Source organism: Pleurodeles waltl, chromosome 3_1 (genome assembly GCF_031143425.1).
Source record: "Pleurodeles waltl isolate 20211129_DDA chromosome 3_1, aPleWal1.hap1.20221129, whole genome shotgun sequence".
NCBI classification, from domain to species: Eukaryota; Metazoa; Chordata; class Amphibia; order Caudata; family Salamandridae; genus Pleurodeles; species Pleurodeles waltl.
The window spans coordinates 517,606,046-517,626,355 of record NC_090440.1 but is presented as its reverse complement, the minus strand read 5'-3'; the positions used below and the strand labels follow the sequence as shown (position 1 = coordinate 517,626,355).

General features: G+C 43.6%; 1 protein-coding gene across 8 annotated transcripts in view; it reads right to left on the bottom strand.

Annotated features, from left to right (window-relative positions):
* Positions 1 to 1,803: 1,803 nt before the first annotated feature.
* MEF2A (myocyte enhancer factor 2A) overlaps positions 1,804 to 20,310 on the bottom strand; it is a 455,794-nt gene continuing 437,287 nt past the window's right edge. For all 8 annotated transcript variants that reach the window (XM_069222772.1, XM_069222774.1, XM_069222773.1 and 5 more), the window contains one exon: positions 1,804 to 4,678. In XM_069222772.1, coding sequence (XP_069078873.1) covers positions 4,312 to 4,678 — 367 coding nt within the window. In that variant the 3' untranslated portion in view covers positions 1,804 to 4,311. The remainder of the gene's footprint in view (positions 4,679 to 20,310) is intronic.

Below are 20,310 nucleotides of genomic sequence, written 5' to 3'. Positions count from 1 at the left end.
AAGTAAAACATATATACGGTAGTCCTGTATCTTGGATGAGCATAAAATAAATATTCCCTTTAATTCGTCTCATTGAAAGAAAGGGAGAGCCTAACTACAATTATAACCTATTCCCTCTTGTCGAGACCTCTCCATTTCATCGAGCACAGCAATGCCCAAGTCTAGTACAGTGTGTGTTCATAAAATTGATTAGAATGTTCAGGACTTGTCACCTCTAGCCCTCCATGATTGCACAAGAGATATATTTCAAACCTAAAAATGTTTTTCACTGCTTACGTGAAGTGTTAAAAATATTAGGGGTAGGCATAAGTCATGTAATTTGCTGCAGCATAATTATGTGAAATAAGTGTGATTACGCAAGGAGCGTAACCCAGGATATTTTGCACTTCAGTGACAAAATGGACCACAGGATGCCTTTCGCGCTAAGAAAATAGCATTAAATGCAACAGAACAAGAACAGCAGCAGCCACTCGCTCTTATACTCTTTGGAAGTAATTTTCGCTCCACATCACACAAAGATATGCAAGATGGCATAATTGCTTAATTTTCTGTAATTTTGCATCACAAGAATAATGCGAAACTACCAAAATGACTCCAATTACTGGAGTAATTAAAATTATGCCCAGCCCCAATAAATACAAGAATTGCAGGGTTTGTGACCAGTCCCTTCTACATTTTCACCTGGGTGATTTGAGTTAAGACAGTTCTACTTTTCCTTAATTTCAAATGAAGCCAACATGCACACCCATCCTTTTCTGTAGTCTACAAAATAGTTTATGCAAAGGACTATGTGTGTTTCCTGGAAAGAAGCTGATTTTCCAACATTCACAAATCCAATGGGCCGCTAAGTTATCAAGAAATTCTACAATGTGCTTACCGAGTTCATTAGTTTGTGTGAAAAAAGCATTGAAATGTTTCTTTTTGCATCAAGAAAGATTTCCAGTGTATAACCTAACTTAGAAATTACCACAAATAGTTCTGTGTGAAGATTATGACTTTGTTGTATACTTCAGTGTGAGCCTTACATGGGACAGGTATGCCCAAAAATGGGTCCCATCTACACATTGCTACTGGAATTAAGCTACACCATACCGATGAGCCCTCATAATTGTGAAACCGATCTTGGATTGCTTGTGTTCTGATATAGGGAGAAACTGGAGCAGGGTCAAAACTAATTTGCAAATGACAAGGTCCAAACAGGTGTCATGGTGCAAAATGACAAGGCCTGCGATGCAGCCCAAAGTGGTTGAGATTAATTCAAACACTCCATCCATCACCTTTTTATATACTTCAGTGTGAAGAATATGAGGTGCACTAGTTCTAAAAAAAAAAATCCAATAAGACAGGAAACAAACTTTTCTCTTTTTAAGACGTGCAGCTTAGGCTAATGCTTGTTGTACAATGCGACAACTGTTGCTTCTCTCTACCGTTGCCTTCGGACTACAATAATTTTCTATTTCTTTTTAGTTTCTGTAAAACTCGAGGTTTTAAAACTGTGTATTGCTCGTATATCCATAAGCTATCCATAACAATGCTAGCTTGATACCTTTTGGAACAGAACAGTCCCCATTTATGTCTATGAGCATACCACACAGTTTTCTTACGAAAATGACATTTTTAATTATAAAAATATTTTACAGAAAACATAGCAAAATGAAATAAATCTAGTTACATTGCATATTTTAAAGTGAATATCACTACAGGTTGTCATTAAATAGAGGGACCAGAATGTCAAAGGACTGATGAACAGCACTGCTGCGCTGAGTGACTTCACAAATTAACAAGCATAACTTTGCCAATGCCTCCAGTCAAGTAATGATAATTTTTATTGTCCTTATGTGCATGTTTATAAGCTACCAAAAGACGAATGCTTGTGAAAGCACGGAACTGCATCAAACCCAAGGCAATGTTGATGTTTCTTGGACATTACATGGTAAATAGTAGAATACATAAGATAGCGGGTGACTGTGCAACACCTATAAGAGCACATAACTTTAGACCATTCCATGGATGGGAAGGTCCAAGGACAAAAGATCAATTACATACCCACACCATTTCAGAGAACTGCTGTTATGGCAGTCGGGCAGAAATCAAAATAATGTCCAAACTTTTACTAAAACAACCAGGTAGCCAAAACATCATAATCAGGGACCATAGGAATTATGTGGTGCAGTAATGAACTGGTAGCAACCCAGTGTTGCTAAGCCAGCGAAGCTTTTTGTATACACCATGTCCGTGCGTTCGATCGAGTGATAAAAACTGCATCAGAATAAAATAATTTACTGTGTAATTTTGTGTTCTCTTTGAGCGATACAACAGTGGCACATGAAATCGACATCTCAATATTTATAGTGTACTTGTTACAAGGTAGAGTATTCCTCTTTTTAAGCACTCCCAGTTTACAGTCCATAGTGCTGACGGAAAGGCAGACTAGTTTATTTTTTTCCTTGACCTCTAAATAGTTAGAACATGGATGAACTGAGATAGTTTTGGGTTGCGCACTCAACTCAATGTTTAATCATTTGGACAAGCAATTAACCATCTCCTCCGCACTATTTGAGAGGAACACTATGCTTTTGCTTTCACTTTTCATTCAAAGACGACATAAATCCCAGACTGAGGTGGTATGCATCTGAATTTCGAAAAGCAGAAATCAATTGTTTGAAAAGTACCAACAGCACCCTTTCCATATTTTTTCTATGGATAACTGCGGGATCGCTCTTCTTCTTGCCATTTCCTTGTCACCTGAATGTTTCTATAAGGTAGTCACTACTAAACAGTATATTTCTAGATTCAGCTACAATATTCAGTATCTTTGTGGGACGAACTAAACCTCAGATTAGATTTACCAATTTCTTATGTACATACATGTGTGTAAAACATTTAGCAAGTCTTAACCATATAGTAGAGATCACAACAGCACATCACACATTTACCAGTAGTGAGGGGACAAAATTGGGTGCAACTCTCCAAACATAATTCTGGAAACAAACATTAATAATTACATTCCAAAGAAAGCACAGTATTCAAAATAAAAGGCAATATTAAAACATTTAACACGCTGGCTAAAAACTGGGATTTCACCTGTTTTTTTCAAGTAGGCATTAACCCCAAACAAGTCTGAATATGATGATGGTCTACTAGCTTTGTAACTACAACAGAGAGGATCAAGATAAACATATAAATAGATATATATATATAGATATATATACCTAAATATATGACACTATGTACACACACTAAAGAAGAGTTTGGCTCACATTTTAATTTGCACCGAGTAACAAGAGTTCATGGCTTCATTTCCCCTCAAGGACCTCCCTGCAAGTTGTTTTGTCTTTTGAAAGCAAACATTTAAAAAAGTTGATACAGAATAAATCTATACTCTACAAAAAGCTAGAACGTACAGCTTTGGCTTATATAAATAATTCATAGCAGAATGTCGTCTTTAAAAGTATAGAACTTTACATAGAGTCATCAATTCTTAGGGGTATGGTTTTCTTTAATATAAAATATACAGGCGCTAAAATCCATTTTTTTATCTCTAAGATATAGATGTAAAAAGAAACATCTCCAACATATTCCAATTATAACTTAATATATTAATTTGTATTTCTTTTAATGCTCTTATTTTTGTCTAGGCTACTATTTTCTCAATATGTCATGCGTGCTCTTTATATTTCTCTTTCTCGTGCTTATTCCTAATTGTTTAAAAGCTTTCTTCAGCTTTTTCCCTGCAAATTCTATTTCCTTTGCACGTGCAAAAACAAATCTGGTAGCATCAGCCCTTTTCATGCACACGCTGTGCATGAGAGACATATGCTATGTTATGTGAATTATCTACAGTATTGCTTTCTTCGTTTTCTGCTGTTTGGAATTCAAACCCTCCCCTCCCTGTTGTTCCAAAGCCGATTCGGTGTTCATAAACTAACCACACCGTCTGAGTCCACATTCAAGGAATCCATCTGAGCAGGCCTGCTCAACCCTTGGCGTAGTGGGACTACACTGGAGTGGAAAGGTTCCTTTGCAAAATTGCAATATATTTATATAAAAAAAAATCCATATAAGTGCCAGATCAGTCATTTGTAAGCACCGGGAAGCCTCTGCACACATATCAAGAGTTCGCAGTAGGTATCCGTTAGTCCTGTGCATAACGCATACACAAACACACACAAAAACACACATGTTTATTATAATTCTATGCATGTGTATGCGTATATGTGTAACTAGACTTGCCTCGTCCTTATTTATCAACTTGGATATCTCAGGACAGTTTCTAGCTGAAACCATAATAATGGGCCCACGTTTGAGGTCTTATGTCACCCAGGTGTCCATCCTCATGCGCTTCATGGAGGGGCTTTCTCGGTCATCGGAGTTGGAGGGTCTTCCAAGCCCCATAGGTGAATGGAAATCATTCCTTGGATCTTCCCGATCACTGCCATCATACGAGCTACTGGAGCTGCTGAGGCTGTCGACCGGGGAACGTCCCATTTCCTGCCTAGACTGGTGTAGCTGCTGATGCTGCTGAATTTGTTGCTGATGTGGTGGCTGATGTTGCTGCTGAGGGAATCCCGATGGTGGGTTACGGTCCCGCGGAGGGGAAATTGGTTCAGATTTGATATTGACATTTTGGTTGGTATTAATGGATAAGCTTGAGGCCTGAGGTAACTGTCCTCCAGCTCTGCAAAGAAAGCCATTAAAACAAAATACATTTCAAATAGTTGGGCACCAATATTGTATTTGAACATTTTAATCAATGCTACAAAAGGCTACATAATCGTTTGATGAAGACAAGCAGAATGAGAGAGAAGATTTTTAGAAGGGTAATAAAAACGATTAGTCAAACTAGAGAAAAAGATTTGCGGAAATAAAGACTAAAAAGACTGACAAACAATGAGGAATAGATAGTAAGGATAAAAATCAGCACAAAGCACATCACACAAACTGTACAGAAAAGATGGCATTAGGAAGAGGAAAACAAATGAGTTGCTAAGAGCGTGGGTATAATTCATACCGTTTAAATGACAAAAGCAAAGTATGTGGTATTAGCTGGTAATGCAAGGATACATTTCACTGTGTTCAATTACTTGCCTTACAACATATTTATATATATATTTATATATTAGATAAAAAAAGCTTAAGTATGACTGAGGTATTTTAAGCCTATGCTTACTGCTTTAGGTTTTGTAAAACAACATTTCTGTATTGCTACTTGTGCTTCTGACAAGGAAACAAAGGCATAACTAACAGGAAAACAGACCTAATAAATGTAATAAAGGACAATGCATATGTAAGATTGACAAGTTACTTAACTTTGGTAATACTCTTTCTGGTAGAAACAATCTAACTTCCTTTCTTACCTTTTGACTATTCTGCGAGAGTCAGACTGGATCTGGAAACTTTTCAGAAGTACCTTGCTATGCCGTCAGGTGGTGCTGTACGACTCCGCACTGACCCTGTTCTGCTCTGGAAATGACATGCGGGACCCTGTATAAGTGCCACCCCTGCACACAGACAATTGGTTTCGTGGCTGTCCATGCCCCAGACACTGAGATCCAAGAATTAATTGTTTTTGACCAGTGTGGAGGTTCCTAGGACTTTGGATCTTATTAATGGATCGAGTCTAATCACTGAATGGGGAGGAAGAGGGGCAGTGAGGAATTTATCAGAAAGAAGGTTACCAAAGGTAAGTAACTTGTTTTTCTGATAGAGACGCCGAATCACAGGCTCCTCACCTTTTGAAGAGATAGCAAAGCAGTACCTACTGGAGGCGGGTCTGTGAAGGGACTCAAACCAGAAAGACCTGCAGGACCGAGCAAGTAAAATGCCTTTCTAGGCATATTTGACTGTCCAGACAAGTGTGCCTCGTGAATGTATAGAGGGATGTCCACGGAGCTGCCTGGCATATGTCTAGGACAAGGGCTCTGGTTGCTAAAAGCTTTTGGCCCTGGTGAAATGTGCACGTAGTTCTTCAACGGCTGCTTTTTAGCACATGCTTGGCAGATCTGAATGCACAGCACAGTCCAGAGGGAGATGGTTCTCTTCTGCATAGCTTTGCCTTTTTTTCCCACACCAGCGAAGCCCACAAAGAGCTGATTTCCTACAGAACATGAGACAAATTGGCCTGGAAAGGATCAATCAGTCATGTGCAGTACCAGACCACAAATCTGTCCCAACGACAGACATACAGTTTTCGTTAAGACACCTGGCTGCCAAGATGACATCAACCACCTGCGGAGAAAAGTTGAAGGTGTATTGCAAGAAAGGCATACAGGAGTCCCAAGTTCCACTTAAGGCAGAATGCGTCTCTGAGCGAGAGATGCCTTGCAAACTCCAATGTGCAGAAGAGCCGACATTGCACGCTCTTGGTGGTGGCAAACAGATCTAGCCAAGGTTCTCCCTATTTGCTGAAGACATCTTGCTTTGGGTGTAACTGCCACTCGTGATCCACTAGGTGCCAAAGGCTGAGCTTGTTCACTGTGGCGTTCAGAAATCTTGCCAGATGGTTCACTACTAGGAACATTCCTCCGCTGTCCAGCCACTTCCAGAGATGCAAGGTCTCCTGGCACAGGGTTCGTGATCCCACCCTGTTTGTTGCAGTACCACATGGCGGTGGTGTAATGAGTAATCTTCTCCATGAAGCACGGAGGGAAGGCTTTTAGCACCAAGCGGATGGCCTGCATTGACAAAAAGGGCGGTTGGGGGCCTTTGTACTTGGGTCAAGCTGTCGGAGATGGGTAAGGTAAAGGAAATTGCTGTTGACTCTTGTGACATCTTAGCCATAGCAATACAGCCAAAATCTGGTACCCCTGTACTATGTATTAATATCTATAACCGACCTGGCCCTATTAATCAGCAGTCTGACACTATTCATCTTCTGTATAATTTTTTATCTGAATTTCACTCTAAATATTGTATCATCATTGCAGGTGATCTCAATGTTCAAATTGAACTTGGCTCAGCTTTTGTTGAGTCCACCCAGGCTGAAGATGAAGTGTGGAATGTTCCCCCGATTTTATCTCAACCTACGTCATTTATTCCCTCCCCTAGGGCGTCTCAGATAATAGACCTTGCACTTACATACGGCCTTCGTTTTGGAAATGCCCGTTTTCCAAACGATAATCCTGCTAGGCCCACCTTTTTTAGAGGACACTATAGTAGTTTTTTGGATTATGTAATTGTAGATATACGAGTTTGGCATCTAATAATCAATGTAGAGGTGGGTCTTCTCCGTACTAGTGATCATGCCCCTTTGCAAATTGCATATAAGACAGCCCTAGTTTCAGTGTTTGATCTGCCCACTGATTCAGTTGAATCCAATCATTTGCTGGAACTGTCCACTAATAGGCGTGCTGTAAAGTGGCCCTCGTTTCTGGAATCTAATTTGTTGAATAACAAGCTTGGCGTTATGGTGTCCTGTCAACGGCTTTTTGAGGATTCCATCGTATTATCTCCTTCAGAGATTATGTCTTCCCATGCAGTTTTCTTTGTGGAACTTAAGGAACTTTTTACCAAGCCTTTTAAAACTCAATTAGAATCTTCTGCATCCAAATGCAAATGGTCCTACAAAAATTGTCGGGTGGCCAAACATCTTTTATCTGAAGCCTTAAAGTAAAAAAAACGGGATGTCATTATACAGGCGAGAAGGAATTACGCGTCTGTTTGCAAGTTATCGAAACTCAAATATGAGGATCACTTATGGGAGTGTCTGGCGGAGGCTGCTAGCAATCGTGATGCCAAGCTCTTTTGGACGTTGGTTTCGCGTAGTGATTCTGCCCTGTCAGCTACTCCTGAATGTCATATTGATCCAGGAACTTGGTTCTCCTATTTTGGGGAACTGTATGACTCCCAGTCGGATTTTGATGACACACTCATAGATTTTGCATTGTGTCAGCCTGAAATGCCGCCCTTTACCTTAAAAGAAACAGAGTTGGCAATCTGCGCTCAAAGATCTGGTAGGGCCCCTGGTCAAGATGGCATTCCTTCGGATCTGTATAAATCAGATCTATCTGTATGGACCCGGTACATCAATAGGGTATCAAACACTGCCATGAAAACTCGATCCTATCCGGTCTCGTGGAAAATGGCTATTATTGTCCCCGTTCATAAAAAAGGAGACAAGAGTTCCCCCGGGAATTACAGACCTATTAGTTTACTTGATAACTTGCAGAAAATCTTTTCGTACCAGTTGCTAGCTAGACTAAAACACTGGATAACGAAAAACCAGGTCTTAAGCCATCTTCAGGCGGGATTTAGGGACAAGGTCAGCACCATCGATCAGATCTTCCGATTTATTACCATCAAGTGGAAGATCGTAGACGCAGATAAAGGCCACTTATTTGTGGCCTTTGTCGACTTGAAATCTGCGTTTGACCTTGTCCCGCGTGCCAAGCTCTGGGAGGTCCTCAGTACTATTGGTGTTCCGGGTTCTATGATCAATATTATCAAGGATCTCTATTCTGACAACTGTGCTAAAGTCAGCTGGGGTGCCACTGGCGATCTGACTCCAGCTTTTCCAACTGCACGTGGTGTGAGGCAAGGGTGCGTTTTGGCACCCACCTTGTTTCTTTTGTTTATTAATGCTTATTTGCCATACCTTTTAGATTGCCAAAGTGATGCCCCTAACTTGGGTGGGCAGAAGCTCCCTTGTCTTTTATTTGCAGACGATACTTTATTACTATCACGTACTGCCATGGGCCTTTCTAGATTGCTCTCCAGATTCCTGGAGTTTTGTACTGACCATGGGCTATCAATTAATTCAGCAAAAACAAAATATATGGTCCTTGGGGATATTAGGCATAAAATGAAAAGGCCTGTTCATTTAGACGGTGTTCCCTTAGAAAGGGTGGGCACCTTTGACTATTTAGGCATCAAAGTGAAAGATTCACACTTCTGGCATGCTCAACGCCAAAAATCTTTATTATGCCTGAAGCAGAGGGCAGGTGGCATTGTTAGATTTGCCTCCAGATCCCCCAAATTTGCAATGTCCCCTGCCCTTGAAATATACAAATCTCAAGCTAGGGGGGGCGCCTTATATGGCGCCGAACTCTGGGGCCACTGCAACTTGGCGAATTTGGCAAGGGCAGAAAATCAGTTTCTAAAAATGTTGCTAAAGGTCCCATCGAGCACTCCATTGCTTCCTTAAGCGACTGGACCTAAACCTCTTTTCAATTTCACAGATTGCTGCTTTAAGGCCTCTGTTGTTTTGGATTCGGTTATGGACAACAGATGCCCTAATTCCTTTTCGCTGTGGGCTTCTTAATTTGGTGGACCGTGATTCTATTATCAAAATCAAATGGTGCCCCTTTGTTGAACAATCTTTTTCACAGCTCGGCTTTGGGTCCTATTGGCAGGATCCTATCTCCATTCCTAAAAACGCTGCACAGCTGTTAAAGGATGCTTTCTGGCATAATGTTCAGGTTGGCCAATTTGCTAGTTCTATTCCATTGTCTATGTCTGACAATTTCTCATCTGTCAAATGCCATTATGAATTGGAGCCTTTTATGGATGCAGCATTATCGCCATTTGCTCGTGCCCTTTTTAATAGGTTCAGGATTGGGTCTCTACCCTTGTGCTGCTTAACGTACAAATGGTCTAATTCAACTAACAGATCTAAATTATGCCCGATGGGCTGTAAAAGTGAAGAGACTGGTTTACATGTTTTTTTCCACTGTCATGCGTATCACAAACAAAGAGCAATTTGGCTCATCCCGCTTTGCAAACGAATAGGTGTTAGATCCAGTTTCCATGCTGAGAGAATTTTAAGATCCGATCCGTCCGTCCAGATAGTTTTACCAGTTGCAAAATTTCTTGAGTCAATCTGGCGGTTGAGATTAGCAGTTTTAAGGAAAAAGACTAGGTAGTTAATCCCTAGTTTTATTTATGTATATTTATTGAATTTGGATGCATGATTGCAGATTCTGTTTTATAGGATATAGAAATTGGTTTATTGTATTATTGATTATTTGTTGATCTATGGAATAATCAATATTGTTTTATGTTGTGTGAATGTTAAAATGTGATTCATCTGTCTAGACAGTTTTATCAGTGGAATTTTTTTTTTTCTTTTTTCTGGGAGTTAATTTTTAGGTTTATTTATGTATATTTATTCAATTGGATGTGTGATTTTAGATTTTACTCTATAGGATATAGATATGGGTTCATTATATTATTAATTATTTACTGATCTATGGAATCAGTTTTTTTCTGAGTGGACCCTTTTTATAACAAGAGGTGTACATTTGGTTGCTCATTCTGTTTTGATTCTTAAACTTCTTTATAACTCTTTTCTAAATTTCTATTGTGTTCTTATTTTTAGTATCTCCTTGCTCTTAAAAAAGTTTTTTTCTTTCTTTTTTTTTTCTCTTTCTTTCTTTTTCTTCTTTCCTTGATGTGTATTGTACTTTTATGGTATGTTTTTTACTTACCGAAATAAAGTTAAATGATGATGATGATGACAAAAGACTGATCTAGAGTTGGGACTCTCCTGGAAACCAGGGGCCTCTGATTTCGACCATTGCATGGTGGCTGTCCCAGCCAATAAGAGAGACAACTGTCACAATGGACAGCTTTGGGTGAGAGAGGGGTCTGCCACGGGCCTAATCATGGTTCAGCAACCACAACTGCAGACCCTTTGCAGGCTCAAAAGAAATCTGAACATGGTCGGCAAGGTTCCCTTGATGTCGGGCCCACTAGACACTAGAGACCACCACAGAGCCCAATATGAAACTTGGCATGCTCCACCAGCAGGATGCAAGTGGCCATCAGTCCCAGTATCCTCAGAATAGACCTCATTGAAATCCAGGACCGAAGCTGAAAGATCAGGATCATATCGTTAATATCCTCAACTCTGTTTTCCAGGGGAAAGGCACAAAACTGAACCACGTTCAGAATGGCTCAGATGAATGTGAGCGTCTGAGAACGGGTCAGGTGTTTCTTTGGCATGTCAATAGTGAACCTCAAAGAGGACAGGAGATTCGCTATAGTCCGGAGGTGGGCAACGACTGCCTGGGGTGAGTTCACCTTAAATAGCCAATCGTCAAGGTAGGGGAAGACTGGCACCCTGGATCACTGAAGATGTGCTGCCGTCATAATCATCATTTTCGTGAACACAGAGGGGCACTTTTGAGACCAAAAGGGAGGACAGCAAACTGAAAATGCTCCTTTCCCACCACGAACTGCAGTTAACACTGGTGGGCCAGCATGAAGGGTATATGGAAATAAGCATCCTGCAGGCCGACTGCTACCATCCAATCTCCAGGGTCTAGTGCAGACAAGACCTGGGCCAGTGTGAGCATTTTGAATTTCTCCTTCCAGAAGAGGGCTCAGGTCTAAAATAGGCTGCAGGTCTCCATCTTTAGGGCAACAGAAAGTAGCAGGAAGAGTAACCATGATGTACTTCTGGTGAGGGCACCCTCTTGATAGCCCCTTTGGCCAAAAGGGCTTGCACTTCCTGCTTTATAAACAGAGATATGATTCTCAGTCAGTCACTGGGGAGGACAGCTGAATGTGCGTAAGGGAAGAAAGGACGGGTAAGCCAAAGCACCTGTGAACAATCTGTAGAACCCACCTGTCTGAAAATACTGCCTGCCAGCCAGGGCAGAATCAGTGGTTTCTGCTTCCCACTGGGTGACTTCGCTCCTGTAAAGTACACGCTAAAGAGGTTTGGCAGGCAAGGCTGCAGTGGGGGGGCAAACTGAGCAGCTAGTTAACCTGGTCAGCGAGATTGGGGAGCACCACGGCCTTGACTGCAAAACTACTTGGTTCCGCAGCCAAAGCAACAAAAAAAAACACACAGTGGAACTGACGCGAGTGGCAAGGTGGGGTGGAAAGGCCCAAAATGAATACAGTAGCACTGCTCTTCTTAAAATTCACTAAAGAGGAATCAGCTTCATCCCGAACAGGCACGTTTCAGCAAAGGGTTTCTCCATCAGGGAGGACTGGACATTGCTTGAGAACCCAGTTGATCCCAGCCATGCACGGTAGGAAATGGCAAAGGTAGTGCGCTGCCAGCTCTCCAGACAGAATATGTGATGTCCAAGTCACAAGGAATCTTGAACTTGGCCACATCCGGACCATCTTGAATCGCCTGAGCGAGAACAGGCTGAATGTCACTGGGTGCACCAGGGAGGACTTGTGCCACTGAATCTCAGAGGGCGTAGGGATCAACAAGCAGCTGGTGTTAGTAGAGCTGAGGGCCAGACTGGTGGAGAAAAACACACATTTACCAAACGTCCCTACCACTCTCGGGTAGTGTAGGAAAGGTGTTGTGGATTTGAATAACTTGTGGAAGCTTGCACCAACAGGCTTCAGGGCAAAGGGTGCTGTTAAAGAAAAGCAGAGTCACCTGGAGGATGGGGATGGCAACTGACAATGGCAACTGACTGAGGGAACCGGAGCAAGGTTTGGTCCGCGACATCAATAAGGCATCAGTCAGTGCCTTGTTAAAATGAGGAGGGGCTAATAAGGCGTTTGCCCTGTTTGGAGAACTTCTGTCAACACGTTGTTCTTGACCTCCATGATGGTGGGTAGTTGGAGGCCAAAGACTTTAGCTGCCCTACGCATCACTATGGCATAGGAAGTAGATTCCTCTGTGGCAGGTCTAAGAGGGTGACAGAAAACTTGTTTCAGGGAAAATACTGAGACCACTAACCTCCTATAGGTACTCGTACCAATTATCATCCTGGTAGGTCTGATCAAATTCATCACCCAGGTCATAGTCATTGTCTTAATCTGTCCAAAAAAGGGAGTGTAAAGTGTGTTGTTTCCCTTGTGGGGGTGACATATCAAGTGCGGGGAAAGAGGTGCCTCTGAAAAATTGGGCTAACCTTGATCAAAGTCAGATCTGCGTCAACTCAGCATTGGCGAGAACAATGAAGACGTCCTCTTCTGGCTTTAATGGAGTCGGCGTCAAAGGTCCCACAGTAGGCGTAGGCCATGGTCCCAGAACCAGGGTCGGAAGTGGAGCTGGATGTAAGAAGGGCTGGATGTAAGAAGGGCTCAGAGGGTCCAACTGCATCAGGTGCAAGTCTGCCGGTAAGATTTCAGGTGGAAGGCCTCTCAACTCCTGGGGGACCAAAGGAGAGCCAGATGGAGTCGGTAGGTATATGAAGAGCTGTAGCATGGCTGTGTGGAACTCTTATTGTGCCAGAACCAAGGGCATGATTGGCTCTGAAGTCGGCTGCCCCCCCTTAGGTGAATGTGAGTGGTACTCCACACTGGTGCTTTGATTTCTTGTGCTTCTTAGACTTGCCTGATTATTTTGACTAGTAAAAAGAACGATCTCTTGAGCAGCTTTGATGACTCTGGGAGTGAGAACAGGAACAAGGAACAAGACTGAACTTTGGACGCCGACTGAGACTCAGAGGAGGTTCCATCGAGAAGTCTTTTTGTGCTTGTTAATGTAGAGCTTTGCCACACGGTCCCCGATGACCTTCAGGTTCATCGACGTGCAATCGCTGCTGGACTTGGATTCGCTACCCAACCCCAGACACCACAGGCATATCTGGTGGGGATCTGTCTCAGACATTTGTTTGTGACAGTACCTATGGGGCTTAAAATATGTTGTTTTTGGGGGTGACTTCCCTTGCACGGAGATATCAAGGGGATATCTGAGAGATGGGAGCTCTGTATCAGTGTATGAAGGCAAGGAAAGAAAGGAACTCAAGTCAGGGCGCAGGAGGGCACCTATATAAACCCTGCACGTCATTTCCAGAGAAAGACTGCATCACTGCGAACCCATCTGAGGTACTACTGAAAATGTTCTGAATCCAGTCTAACACCTGGGGAGTATTCTAAAGGTGAGAAATCTGCTTCTATCAGAAACACAATCTCTCAACTTCAATCCAGTCATATATTTCACATATCAGCCTCGGCATACCACTAAATAATATATTTCTTTATCTTGGTACCCGTGTCAGTACTCCTAGCTAAATATTACTTTCCAATGCATAGTCCCAAATATCTAGCCTGCCAATAACCATCCATCCTGTGGTGATATGTGTAGACACACTTGCGATATTATGCAGTAATGATGGGAAAGAAATGGCCCTGATGAAGGCGGTCTTTTGAATTTGGTGGTTACCGCCGAAACGCGCGTAGGCTTTGTTCCTACTACTGCTTGTTGTTTATATGAACGCTGAATTAATGAAGTTGAGATATAAGGAATGGTTTCTTACCTGTAACTCCAGTTCTCTCGTAGGGGTATTTCCATGATAGTCATAAGCACTGTATAGTCATAAGCACTGAATAGTTCCGCGCGCCTGCGGGGACCCCGGAGCACTGTTGTGTAGTATATTCTTAAGTGCAATCATCAGCTCCTTGACAAAAAAGGTCTGTGAAAAACACTTAAGAATAACAATGTGCAGCCTATGTGAACAGCTACACAAGCCAAAATTGTTAGAAGAAAAAACAGTTGTAGTGTAAATTTCACGTTTAAACCTCTATTTATTCTATAAATACATAAATAAATACATTCTCATATTTTATTTACACCTCTCATGAGAATAAAACAATGTAGGGCAGTGTAGCCCATAGGCTGCCATTATACAGAATGAAAATAGAGCTGTGCCTTTAAGAAAGTAAAGTCTTCCTGTTTCCCATCATGCACAGCAAAAGGCAGTTTCCTCAGTTCTTTTTTGGAGGCTATTAACCTGACATGAAGAAAAACAAAACATTTGTTGGAGTACCAACCTCCATAATATTCATATTCTATGTCAACTCCACCGGGGAGGAGGGAGGGTTGCTTATGACTATCATGGAAATACCCCTACGAGAGAACTGGAGTTACAGGTAAGAAACCATTCCTTCTCTCGTAGGGGATTTCCATGTATAGTCATAAGCACTGAATAGAGTAGCAAGCCCATCCCCATAACCGCGGTGGAGTAGACATAAGAATACTGAGAAAAAACATGAATCATGCAAACAAATTCTTGAGCAAAGCCTGTCCAACCTGAGCATCTGCCCTAGCGTCTGTATCAAGGCAGTAATGCTTAGTAAAGGTATGGACCGACCTCCAAGTGGCAGCCTTGCATATTTCTGCCAAAGGGACATTTCTCATCAAGGCTACAGTAGCTGCTTTCCCTCTGGTAGAGTGGGCTTTTGGCCTACCACCAAGGGATTTGTTTGCTAACTGATAACATAACATTATACATGAAACAATCCACCTGGATAAAGATTGTTTAGATGTGCCCAAACCTGTTCTGATTGGGCCATAATTAATAAAAAGCTGTTGTGATTTTCGTAAGCTTTTTGTCCTGTCCAAGTAAAATTTCAATACTCTCTTTACATCCAGAGAGTGCAGAGTTCTCTCAGCAGGAGTAGCTGGATTCTGAAAGAAAGTCGGTAATGAAATTGTTTGGTTCACATGGAAGTCGGAGACTACCTTAGGTAGAAATTTTGGATGAGTTCTCATTACCACTTTTGTAGAATGAAAAACCGTGTAGGGTTCCTGCGCGCAAAGGGCCTGGATTTCGCTGACCCTACGCGCTGAAGTGATTGCCACTAGAAAAGCAGCTTTCCATGTGAGATGCTGCAGCGATGCCTTGTGTATCGGCTCGAATGGCGTCAGCATCAGACGTGATAAGACAACGTTCAGTTCCCATGGAGGAGAAGGCTTTCTAATGGGAGGAAAAACCTTCTTTAAACCTTCTAGGAAATCCTTAATAATCGGCATCCGAAAAAAGGACGTTTGTGAAGGACTCTTTCTGTATGCCGTTATCGCCGCCAAGTGAACTTTTATTGACGACAGTTGTAAGCCCGATTTTGCCAAACTTAACAGGTATGGCAGGATAGATTGTTCTCCACAGGAAACCGGGTCAATGTTGTTGTGTAAACACCAAATGCAGAATCTCTTCCACTTGCTTGCATAGGCTGATCGTGTGGAAGGGCGTTTTGCTTCCTTCAGAATTTCCATACAGTCCTGAGGTAGGTTCAAGTGTCCATATTGCACTAGCTCAGGAGCCATGCTGCCAAACTCAACGATGAGGGGTTGGGATGAGATATCTGCCCTCTGAACTTCGTGAGAAGGTCCGGACGATATGGTAGCCTGATGTGTGGTTTGAGTGACCGGTGAAGAAGGTCTGGGAACCACCACTGGCGTGGCCACTCCGGAGCAATTAGGATCATTTTGGTCTGAGCATTGGACAGCTTCTGGAGGACCGCCGGAATCAGGGGAAGCGGTGGAAAGGCGTAAAGAAATGCTCCTGACCAGCTTATCCACAGGGCATTCCCCAGTGTCCCTGGATGGTAATATCTGGAGGCGAAGTTTTGGCATTTTTTGTTTTCTGGGGTTGCGAATAGGTCTGTAGAGGGGGTACCCCAGAGTGCGAAAATGAAATGAACGACGTCGTCGTGTAGTACCCATTCGTGGTTCTCGTTCATTACCCGACTGAGGGCATCCGCTTGAACATTCTGGATGCCGGGCAGGTGATTTGCCACTAGCGACAGGTTCCTGGCTAGAAGCCAATGCCAGATTGTCTGAGCCTCTCTGGATAAAATTCTGGACCTGGTGCCTCCTTGTTTGTTCACGTAGTACATAGTGGCCACGTTGTCTGTCTGAAGAAGGAGAGTTTCCGTTCTCAGAGAGGGAAGGAAGGCTTTGAGCGCAAGGTGGACTGCGCGAAGTTCCAGCAGGTTGATGTGATAGAGACTCTCTCTCTGTGACCACTCGCCTTGGACTCGAAGATGTTCCATGTGCGCCCCCCATCCGAGCAGTGACGCATCTGTTACGATGGTTTGAGATGGAGGCCGTTGTTGGAACGGAATCCCCACCAAGAGATTGCTGGGTAAGCACCACCACTTCAGGGATTGTAGGGTGTGAGGAGAAAGAAGGACTTTGTTCTCCCAATCGTCCCTCAGTTGACACCACTGATCCTCTAGATTTTCCTGCAATGGTCTCATATGGAGGCGAGCATTGGGAACGAGATGGATACAAGACGCCATCGAGCCCAGTAGAGAAGCTATTATTCTTGCAGTGGCTTGAGGTCTTTCCTGCAGTTGTTTGCATTTTTGGAGAATCGATAACCGTCGTTCCTCCGAAGGAAACACCTTTCCTAGCCTGGTATCTACAATGGCCCCTAAGTAATGCAACCTCTGAACAGGTGTTGCTGTAGATTTCAGAAGATTGACTTGAAGACCAAGTTTTTGTAGCAGTTGTAGAGTCCATTCGAAATGGTGCTGTGCCTCGAGACAGCTGGAGGCCTTTATGAGCCAATCGTCTAGATAGGGGTAGACGAATATTCGCTGTTTCCTCAAGTGGGCGGCTACTACCGCCATGCATTTGGAAAAAGCTCTTGGCGCTGATTTTAGGCCGAAAGGTAGAACTGCAAATTGGTAATGGCGTTTTCCGACAGTGAACCTTAGGAATTTTCGGTGTTTCTTGGTTACTGGGATATGAAAGTAAGCGTCGCAAAGATCTATCGCACATAGCCAGTCGCCCTGACGTAGATGTGGGTAAATTTGGTGTAAGCTAACATCCTGAATTTTTCTTTGCGAATCCATTTGTTTGCTGTCCTCAGATCTAAGATGGGACGAAACTCTTGTTTGTCTTTTTTCGGTACAAGGAAATATCTCGAATAAATCCCCTTCCCTTGTTGGCTGATGGGAACGGGTTCTATGGCTCTTTTCTGCAATAGGATATTGACCTCTAACTGCAGAGCTTCGAGATGGTGGTTGGCTGTTTTGGGTGGAACAGATGGTGGAGAACTGGTGAATCTGAGAGCGTAACCATGTCTCACAATATTCAATACCCAGGCGTCTGTTGTGATGCGTTGCCACTCGTCCAGATGATTTGCGATACTTCCCCCTACCGGAGTGGGTAACGGAGGAGGGGGAAGCAAAGATTCAGGGCTTAGACGTGGGAGCTTGTCGAGGTGTCTGGGTCTGAGGTGTTGAACGACCCCTTGTCGACCTTCTGGAGAAGCCCCTCTGATGCTGCTGCTGTTGCTGTTGCTGAGGGCGTGAAGACGTCCAATGTGGAGCCTGATACCTGTGGGTGAACAGTCTTCTTTGATATGGGCGGAATCCTTTTCGCTGTTCCTTAGGTCGCTCCATGCCTACCGCTTTCAGGGTATCCAGCTCCGACTTCATTCTGGCCATCTCATCATCGGCATGAGAGCCGAACAAAGTGGAGCCTGAGAAAGGCAGGTTCTGTATCCTCTGCTGTGCTTCGGGTTTAAGCGATGTAAGCCGCAGCCATGCATGTCTCCTGAGCGCTATACCATGAGCATAGTTATGTGCGGATAGTGTTGAAGAATCTGCCGCAGCACTTATAATCTGGTTAGAAACCATAGCTCCCTCGCTCACGACCTCTAGGAAATCTTCCCTTTTGTCCCTAGGGAGATGCTCCGCGAACTGCAGTATAGAGTCTCAGAGAGATCGATCATATCTCCCTAATAAAGCAGTGGCACTGGCTGCTTTCATGGTGATGGATGCCGTCGAGCATACTTTTCTTCCTGCAGCATCGATCTTTCTGCTCTCTTTGTCTGGGGGAGCAGAGGAAGACGGTGACGTCGAATGCGATTTCTTCGCTGCCACTATAACTACCGAGTCTGGTACTGGGTCCGACCTCAAGAATAGAGGATCTTGCTCTGGTGGACGGTACTTTTTAATGAGTCTGGAAGGAGCAGACTTTGTTGTAGCCGGCGTGAGAAAAATGTCCATTGCTGGCTCAATAAGACCCGGAACCAGTGGAAGTAAAGGTCGTGAAGATGTCCTTTGATGCAAGGTCTCAAAGATCACTGATGTCGATGGGGCCGGAGCTGCTAGCGGGATATTCAGCTTGGTTGCCCCTCTTACTAAGACCTCCTGAAATGTGTTGACATCATCTATGGGAGACACTCTTGGGGACGGTGAATCCGATAAGGTTGGAGAGTAGTCTCGTGTGGACGATGAAAAATGTCCATGATGTGATTCCTGACGACGGTGCCTAGAGGTAGATGTACGCCTCGAGGAATAACCAGAACGCCCTGCAGATCGCGTTGGAGTCCTCGGAACATGTTCTGGAGGAGGCGCCGGAAGAGGAGCCGTAGGCGTTACCGGCGTCTGAGGTAACGGCGACTGCCTTTGCGAGAGCTGTGGCGATGCTGGAAGTAGGATAAGCGAGGCCGAGGATTCCGAGGTTGTATAAACCCTTCTAGGCCTCTTAGATGGTCTTCTCGACGTCGAAGCACTCCTCGACGTCGAACTGCGGTGACGGCGAGTGCCTCTAGACGTCGAGTCGTCTCGCCGCTGAGAACCTCTCGACGACGAACCTCGACGTCGGTGCAGTGACGGTGAACGCCTCCGACGGCGAACACTCTCTCTCGACGGCGATCTCCCTCGCCGTGTCGACGGCGAGCCCGACTCGGATCTCCTTGACGTCGACTGTGTTCGCCGTGTCGACGGCGACCCAGATCCTCTCGACGTCGGGTGTCTTCGCCGCCTCGACGGCGAACGATGCCTTTTTCTCGCCGGCGAAGCACTCCTCGACGGCGAACATGTTGGCGCCGTTCCCTGCTTCGACGTCGATGCTCTCGACGTCGTCGGAGATCTATGTCGTTTTTCAGCAGGTCTGGAAGGAGTCATGGAGGAAACAGGTTGAGCCCTGGTAGAAGTCTGACCTTCTCCTCGCTCTGTAGTGGAATGGCCACTTTTTTTCCTGTCCTCTCTCGCCTGAAGTCGGATCTTCTCTCTATCACGAAGGGTTCTTCTAGAGAAGGTTTTACAAAATGTCACACGACTCCGGTTTGTGGCTGGATGGAAGACAAATTATACAGACCCTATGTGGATCTGTTTTAGCCTTCTTTCTTCCACAAGAAGGACATTTATCAAAAAGTGAAGGCATTTCTAACTAGAAAAAACCTCCAAATTCTGTCAGAATTTAACAGAAATCAGTAGAAAATGATCACTCAAAGGTAAAAACGTCGAGTGAAAATGAAATTCAGAAGATATTTCAATGAATTTCTGTCACAAAAGCTTTTGTGAGGTAGAGCTCAATGCTTCAGGGTCCTGTCAGCAGGAGCCGGAAAAAAGAACTGAGGCAACTGCCTTTTGCTGTGCATGATGGGAAACAGGAAGACTTTACTTTCTTAAAGGCACAGCTCTATTTTCATTCTGTATAATGGCAGCCTATGGGCTACACTGCCCTACATTGTTTTATTCTCATGAGAGGTGTAAATAAAATATGAGAATGTATTTATTTATGTATTTATAGAATAAATAGAGGTTTAAACGTGAAATTTACACTACAACTGTTTTTTCTTCTAACAATTTTGGCTTGTGTAGCTGTTCACATAGGCTGCACATTGTTATTCTTAAGTGTTTTTCACAGACCTT